This window comes from Acanthopagrus latus, chromosome 6 (genome assembly GCF_904848185.1).
Source record: "Acanthopagrus latus isolate v.2019 chromosome 6, fAcaLat1.1, whole genome shotgun sequence".
In the NCBI taxonomy this organism is placed as follows: Eukaryota; Metazoa; Chordata; class Actinopteri; order Spariformes; family Sparidae; genus Acanthopagrus; species Acanthopagrus latus.
In genome coordinates, this window is record NC_051044.1 from 1,856,847 (window position 1) to 1,865,542 (window position 8,696).

Here is an 8,696-nt window from a genome sequence, read left to right on the forward strand (position 1 = left end):
TTTTGCTGCTGCTGTAAATTTATCAGCATCCCACCGACTCCAACATCAGGTGTGTCTGACTCCTCTGACCTGCAGTCGTCAGTCTGGACTTTCCTCCTCTCGTCCGTCTCTTCTGCTGACTCAAAGAAACATGTTTAGAAAGTTTGTTCATGGTTGATCAAGAGACAAGTTAACAGTGTTACACTCTTTGTTTTTTATAGAATATATAAAACTTAATCACCAGAAGGAAACTCTGTAATTCATGTTTCTGCAAACCACAGACACGTTTCAGCTTAAAGTGAAACTCGCCGTAACGCAACCAAGACAAACCTTCATGTAAAAGTAACTACAACTAAAGAGGCACTTTTAAGATTTACCGTATTGAGCCAGTGAACCAGAAACATGGATGTTTGTGGTTCTGGGTGCACAGTGAGCTCCCTGGAGTCCAGACCGACACCTCAGAACCGCTCCTGTCAGACACACAGCTCGCCAGAGTTCCTCTTCCTCTCCTCAGCACCATTGTTCTCATCTCCTCTCTCTCTCTCTCTCGCCCTGACACCATCTTTGTCTCCTCAAAAAAATACATTCGCGCTTAAATAAGAGAGAACGGGCCGGCGCCGTGTTTTATCATGCAGTGTTTGACCCTAAAAGGTTCTTCTGACAGGCCCAGCAGAACACATCTCTGTCGACAGCACAGGCAGCTAGAAAACACTGCTGAGAAGACGGCAGGGTTATTCTGCATGAAGGCACACACACACACACACACACACACACACACACACACACACACACACACACACACACACACACACCCTCCTCACTGGATCGTGTTGTAGAATATGAATATGGAAAGTTTCCTCTCAGCGGACGACTGCACCGGCTTCACTCACTGTATTTATAACACAAAGTACCAGATTATTCCTCCATTAGAGGAAGTGAAGATACAGCAGGGACGACCCAGATCGAGATATCCTGCAGAGCTCGATGTGACACTCGTTTGTACAGTGGAACAGTGAAGGCAGCATCTGACAGACACTGATCTGAGACCTGCGGTGAACACAGCGGCTCACATCTGCTGCTCTGCAACATTAAAGAGCAAATTAACAAGTCAAATCAAATGATCAAATGAGACACAACAATTTTGAATGTTTATTAAAATTAGAAAAACCGAACACACAATTAGAAAAATAGACACATGTTGGGTTGGCAACACGTCCAGAGCAGCAACCTGTTTCCTCCAGCACAGTAAACAGAGTTCAGGCTCTGACATGGACTCAGAGTATCAGAGTAAAAAGTCTCCCTCTGAAGGACATTTGTGCTCAAAGCTAACTGAAGCTCACGTCATATTAATAGAATTCAAAGACTATTAAAGTTAAAGGTAGAATCAGTAGGATTTGTCCCAGCTGTTCCTGAACGCACCACAAAGACAGTTGATAGTTGAGTCTCATTCCCAGGACGTCAAATAGACACATGTTGGGTTGGTAAAGCGTCCCGAGCAGCAACAAAGAGAGAAAATCAGAAACTCTCTGCAGATACGAGACACTAACACGCCTTTTCTCCACATTCCAGCCTCCCTCTCTGTCTGTTTACGGCTTCTTACGGCTTTTACGTCTTCGTCTCGTCTCGCTGCGTCTGCTGTTTCCATCTCTGGCTACCATCCAGTCAGCTCTGAGGAAACGCTGCAGGTGCAAACACCCCCAAAAAAAGATAAATGTGAATATTTCTTGCCTTAATTATGGAACTCTTAAATTAACTAATTCTTAAAACTAAAGAGAATTATTTTTTTTTTCAAACTCACGTCCTGATTTATTACCACAGTCCGCCTCTGGTTTCAGATATTTCAGTTTCAGAACAACATTTACATTCTGCTGTTTCTGCTCCGTGAAGCGCTGCAGTCGTATTAGAGCCTCATGAAGCGAGTTTTCCATTTAAACCTTCACCTGACATCCATTATCGATCGGCGCACGGCGGAGACACAGAGCATGTTCTGCAGCAGAGCAGGTCAGTTTGTCTTCACCTGACATGTTCTGACCGTGTTCTGTCGGCTTGTGTCACGGGTCTGGGAGCAGTGGAGGGTGTTTCACGTTCAATTAAACATGTGTGAAATAAGTTTACTGAAGCGTTTTGTCAGGGGACGACGAGGTCGTTCGGCCAGTTTGTCCTCCACCTTCCTACGCTGCCTCAGACAGAGAGGCTGAGTCCTGATGAAGATGATGATGCTGTCGTGTCCTTCAGCACGGCGGACTGAAGAGTTACTGAGTCCACTGATGAAATACGGGCTCAGAGTCCATCCGTCCACGTTGTGCTAAGATCAGGAGACTCAGAGAGGATTGATTGTTCACAGCAGCTGCAGGAGGTTGTGTGTCATGAGATTTAGGATTAATCGGGTTTGCTGTTTACATGCATCAACAGATTTAATCAGAGAATCTGTGTGACGGGCGCGGAAGTGATGTCACACCATGCAAACCAGATATCTGATCTGTTGAGGCGCATGTTGGATCAGCTTCCTGTCCTGAAGAAGGAGATCTGTCAGCGTCTGTTAAGAGTTTCTGCAGCAGTTCACGTTAAATAATCAGGTTAAATCGTTTTCATGGGACATAAAGAGGTTTAAAGGACTCGTCTATTGTTTTATGTTCTGTTCTATACTAATTGTCCACTAGGATGGAAAACACAAGACACAACATTCAAAGTGCTTCGTAAACCAAACACGCAGCCGAGGTCACACTCTGCATTGAACACAGCTCATCATCAGTCGCTCTGCACAGTCAAGAGGTTCGATGGCTCTCGTGATGAAGGACTTCTTAAACTCTTCCTCCTCTGGTTGAGAGTCGACTGGCGGACGGTTTGAAGGCAGGAAGTTGTGGAACTGTGTGTGATTCAGTGACCTTTCAGCAGGACTTTCTGGAGGATGTCGGAGCTGAAAGGCACACGGTGGAAACGTGATGAGAACATGATGTTTCTGTGTGAGTTAACAGTAAAACTGAGACACTCGGTCGTCTCGGTGGAAAATGTCGATGTTTTGATCTTCTGGCTCAACAGTTTTTTCTGTCTCTGTCTCTTCAGGGAGTTTTCCCAGCGAGCTACGTCCACCTGAAGAAAGCCATCGTCACCAACCGAGGGTGAGTTCAACAACCTCTCCGTCCCTCTGCATCAACTAGAACACCTTCAACTTTCCTTCTTTACCTTTCTTTACTCTCTTACTTCCTTTTCAGTCCTTCCTGTCTATTAATCAGGTGTTTAAATCAAGATGGTGAGCAGCCACAAGTTTGTCTTTTAAGAGACAAAGAGAGGGCCCGATTCTTTATATTCTCACTTTAAATATGACAAAGAACGAGTCGGTCAGAGCTGAAACAGTCTCGTTGAGATTAAAGATGGATATGTGCAGTGAACAGGACGGCTTCTGTCTCTGTCTGATGGTTTGTGGGCTGCAGTCCTGAACTGTGAGCACCTCAGTGTGTTCTCATCGCTCCAACACAAAGTATCACACACAGTCCATCTCATACGTCCAGACTGAACCTCCAGAACCTTCAGAAGTCCTGATCGTCAGAAAATGTGAGACCCCAACATCTCATCTCTGATTCACATGTTCTGGCTGTGACTAAATCCTGAAAAGTTCTGGACCGAGCCACTCATAGTGCTGCTCGGTGTCACTGAGGAGGAAGTGACGGACGTTTATTATAATGTCATCCTGTCATTTATTTACTGAATATGTGTTAAAAAAGAGAACAGAACGATCATTAAATCATAACAGAGGACACTGAAGCAGAAATGATGTGACTCGGATCAGATAAAGTTCTCAGCTTCTGGTGCCGTCTGGGTCTGTCGAGGGTTTTAACTAATACAGTAAAAGAAAGTCGGATTTGACATCGACCCAAACAGACTGTCAACAGTGTTCTGATCTGTTCGGATCAGATCTGAAGCTGCAAACACGACTCTGATCGGCTGCTTTTATATTCTTCTCTCAGTCGAAGGTCGCTTCATATCTACGAAGTGAAGAGAGAAACACAGAGCTGAGCGACGACGTTTAACTGAACTCTGATGCACAATACGATCCTCAGCACAGCGTCTGGTTCAGTGAGTCGACGCTGACGGAGCTGCTGAAGGTCGTCATCATGTAGTCGAGATGAACGATCCCCTTCAAACTGATCCTTCATCAGATTATCACTCCGCTCCTTCCTCTTCTTGAGAATCCAATCAGTTTGGACCTCGCAGGCCTCTGTAGATCTCAGACACGACCTCCTGTTGGTAATTTCTTCTCCAGTGAAAACAAAACTCAGAGAAGTCACAGTGACTCCGACAGTCAGTCCGTTCCTTCTGTTTATCATGTTGTATGAACTGAACGTCAGCGTCTTTAAATCACGAAGCGCTGATCCGATCGGCTCAGACAGAACGAGTCGCTTCTCTTCTGAAGCCACAGCGGAGTGAACTTTACTCTCCTCGCTGCTCGGAGGCCTTTCTTCTTCTTCTGGAGCCATTTAAGGAGCTAATTTGATGAAATGTGGTTTTCAGCTGGGATCAGTTGTGTTTGAGAGCCGTTTTCTCTAAATAAGGTATGAAGCTCCTCGTTCCTGATTCCCTTCCAAGTTCAACAGTACATATTTTAATACATTTGCATAATGATTTGGAAAGCGTCTTCAGATTAATCAGAGTTACAGAGCGTGTCTTGATTTGCATAAGAGTTTTTTAATTAAAGGCAGTGAGAGTAAATTAATTGGAATTAGTGAATCCTTTGCTGTTTCAAGTGGAGCTGCAGGGCAATGAGACTGAAGCCGGGCCGGGCCTGATGACAGAGACAGTTCTGGACCGGTGTGTGTGTGTGTGTGTGTGTGTGTGTGTGTGTGTGTGTGAGCGTATACTTCCCACTATAAACTATATGACAGCAGAAGAATCACTATTTATATAATGGAAAAAAAATGGAAATAAGCTCAGATTTTAAATCGCTGAAGTCAAATGATTTGATTTTTCTCTTTCAGAGATCCTTTATTGATTAGTTCTGGATGAGGCTTCACTCTGGATTGATGTGAGAAACTGAACTTCTGCATCTTTAGTTGTTTATAGTTGAAGGATTTTATTTTTCTGTTGAACTCTCAAATCTTTATTTTTGGGTCGATGAACTCTCACCTGCAAGCAGCCAGCAGTCGAGCTGTTCTCCTCGTCTCCTCTCAGACGCAGTGATCTGCTGAACTTTACGCATCCAGAGTGCAATCTAATCCAAAATACCGCAAAATATGTAGTAGGAGTGAAACCTCTGCACTGCTGAGGATCGACAGGTGCGTAGGAGAAGACAGAGGTCAACAAAATCAGAACAAAAGCCTCGAGCACAACCGTCTTCACCTGCACACACTGAACCTTCCTCAGGTTATTTTTCATGATATTATTCAAATTTATTATTTTAAAATATCCTGATGAAGGTCTGCGTACTGAAACATTATTACATTCCCCTGATTGATAACAATCTGATAATCCCTGATAATGTGACTGTACTCAGGTGTCGCCTCTCTGCACCTGCAGCTCTCTGTCGTCGTTCACGTCTTTAATAGTCCAAAATGTTTCAGCCTTCATCAGCACAGTCGTTCTCTTCTTCTGTGGTGAATATGTCACTCTGAACGATCCTGCACTCAAAGAGCTTCTTCTCAATCTGAACGACGTCTGTACTCATCACATGTTTGACAAAAACAACGTAATCCCTGTTTTCTTCTGAGAGACACTCTGAATCACCGTCCTGCTGTCGGTCACCTTCAGCGCCTCGTTAGTTTAAATCACCACCGTGCGACGGGGATCCATGCTGCAGCGCAACACGTACAGAGATGTTTGTTATTGATTTTGAATTGTTGTTGCTGCGTCGGCCCAGCGAGCAGCGCTGTGCTCGTCCCGGGGAAACACTCTGATGTGCAGCAGCAGCCTCCAGATTCAGCACTGCGTCAGGCTGTCTGCAGGAAACAAACAGTCTGAGAGCTGACATTTATAAATATCAGAAGACAAGCACCCCCGCACTCCAGGATCACACACACACACACACACACACACACACACACACACACACACTCACAGTAAACTCAGTTACATGTTGATCAAACACATCAGGAAACCTGCTGATCTGACTGAAGGAGGATCAGACGCACGTTACAGGCGTCAAACTTCTCAGCAGATTTGAACAGACTTCTTCCTGTGAGGCTGCTGTTCCCTGAGGGCCGATTAGAGGCTCCGCTGACCTGGGATCTGTTTCATTTTGCTGTTTCAGTTATTTCCACACAGGTGTGCAGCATAAGGAGCCGCTGTGCACCAGCAGAGTGAAATATAAGATGACAACATTATCTTCCTGTTTGTGCATGTGGATTAAAATTGAGGCAGTGTGATTGTGATTTTTGGCCGTGTGAATAAAAAAGATTTGATTTGATTGAAAAACATCACATCTGATCACAGGTCAGCGTATAGTATACACATATTACTGCACATCTCTGTTTGTATAATTTAATTTGATATTTATTTACTGACATGAAATTACTTGAGATGTGAGGACACTGAACATCTGATATGCTACTCGAGTAACATTCAGTATTTTAACAGGATATCTTTATTTTCCTGACTGGTTAATGAACCAAAAGACAGAATAATAACCCGCTTTCAGGTCTTTTAAGCAGCTTTGGGCTTTAATTATTGTGTGAATCAAGTAAAGACAGAAAGAATCTCAAAATCGCTTTTCTTCGTTAAAAAAAGAGAGAGAGAGAAAAAAAAAAGTGTTTGTAATTCTGTATGCAAACGTTTTTACTTCTCTGAGGGAAAGACGTGAGACGAGACTGTCGGAGGTGGAGGAGATGGAAATATAACGATGGAGGACGGAAGTGTCAGCTCGGGGCAGAGAGACAGAAGAAGACAGAAAGAGAGGAAAGACTAGATGAGAGAGGTTAGGCAACGTGAGAGAGCAAGAAGAAAGACTGCTGCAGAGATAAGAGGGAAAGAGGAGAGCGAGGGAGGCGGCTGATAACAAGAGAAGGAAAGGAGACGAGCCGAGAGGAGGAAGAGGATGGAGGATGAGCAGAGAGGAAGGATGGAGGTGCGCCAGAACAAAGAGCAAACTTGAGGAGGAACAGAAGGAGGGAGGAGAAGAAGGGAGGCGAGATTAGATTGAGTGAAAAGCAGAACAGAGGAGAAGAGGAGGAGAAGCGTCTGAGATACAAGTGTAACTAATGTGGGTGAAATCACCAGGCGGCCGCCAGCTAAGGCTCAGCTGGGAGATGAGCTAATCTGGCACACTGCTTTTATTAATTAATCAGTTATGAGACAGAGAGAAAGGAGAGAATGCATGAGAGGGAGGAGAGGAGAGGGAGGAGAGGGAGGAGAGACTCCGGGCCTGAGACTGTGACTCAGCTCCCTCATGTTCACAGTGATGTACCAGGCAGAACCACAGAACTGGACCCAGGTGCTTCTGTTCAGCCGCTGCAGGAGGCGTGTCGGGCCAGATGTTATATAAACATCATGATTTCACCACATCTCTTTATCTGATGTTCGAGATGTTCGACATGTCAGTACGTTCTGATAAAGGTCGTAAATATGGTGCAAAGTGATTTATTGGTCATTACACATCGCAGAGTTACGTAACGACAGGAAAGTTCATGAACTCCTTCAGGAGACAGAAACACAGTTACAGTTACACGTAGCTGAATCTGAGTCGGGAGGATTGTAAACAGTAACCAGACGGTGACGGTGATGATAACGTGGTCTGCATCTCCACAGAAGTTCTGCTTTATCCATTTCATTGTCCTGTGACCCGACAGCAGCCCGGAGCAGAACGCTGGATTAACACGACTCTTATCCCGACTCTCCTCCTCCCTGAGGACGTCCGGCCGGATGTTTGAAAGATGCTGTGGACACCACAGTTCAGAAAAGACCAGACGATGAATGTTAAATGTTTGTTTCGACAATCAGAACTCGGTTACTTTCAGTCCTGAATATACACACTATCTGTCCCCTGAACCTGCAAGTCTGTCTGACAACGAGCACAAACCTGGACTGCTGGTCGTCGCTGCTCTGATCCGAGTGTCTCTGCCACAGCCGAGCCAGAACTCGTCTGGTTCCTCTTTAATTCATCACAATCAGAAATACTTTATTGATCCGTGAGGGGAACTGGGTCAGGACCGGCTGCTCTGCTCTACAACAGTAAAGAGAAATTCAAATACAGAATAATAAAAAGAAGAGCATGTTAAGAATGTTGTGCATCTTTTACTTCAATATATAACAAGTAGAAAATAAGAAATGCAGACGGCGAGGCAGCTCTTCTTCTTCTGCTTCTTCTTCTTCTTCTTCTTCTTCTTCTTCTTCTTCTTCTTCTTCTTCTGCTGCTGCTGACCTTCATCTTTATGTTTCTCGTGTTGTGAAGACGCGTCTGATGATTCGTGTGTCTGAGCTGCAGGTGGAGTCGTCAGTTTCATGTTTGTGGGGTTAATGAGTGAATGTTCCCGTCACATACGTGACGATGTTGTGAGACAGACGTCCTCGCTGGTCGCTGGTCGCTGTGGACGGGCTGTTCTTCTTCTGCTACTCTGACGCGCCTCGACACAATTCACTTTAACTCACCATTGTTGCAGCCTAACTGTACGTAACGCAGCACAATGGACCCAGTTCTGTTGAGACAAACAGGGTCAGCAGGTCACTGGGTCTCTGTCTGTCTGGTTCTGCTCTTCTCTCTGTTGAATGCAGTTGTGTGTCGGACATGTTGC

General features: G+C 44.9%; 1 protein-coding gene across 4 annotated transcripts in view; it reads left to right on the top strand.

Annotated features, from left to right (window-relative positions):
- The window catches only part of LOC119020607 (dedicator of cytokinesis protein 3-like), a 155,589-nt gene that overhangs the window by 79,480 nt on the left and 67,413 nt on the right, over positions 1 to 8,696 (top strand). For all 4 annotated transcript variants that reach the window (XM_037100064.1, XM_037100065.1, XM_037100066.1 and 1 more), the window contains exon 4: positions 3,043 to 3,098. In XM_037100064.1, coding sequence (XP_036955959.1) covers positions 3,043 to 3,098 — 56 coding nt within the window. The remainder of the gene's footprint in view (positions 1 to 3,042; positions 3,099 to 8,696) is intronic.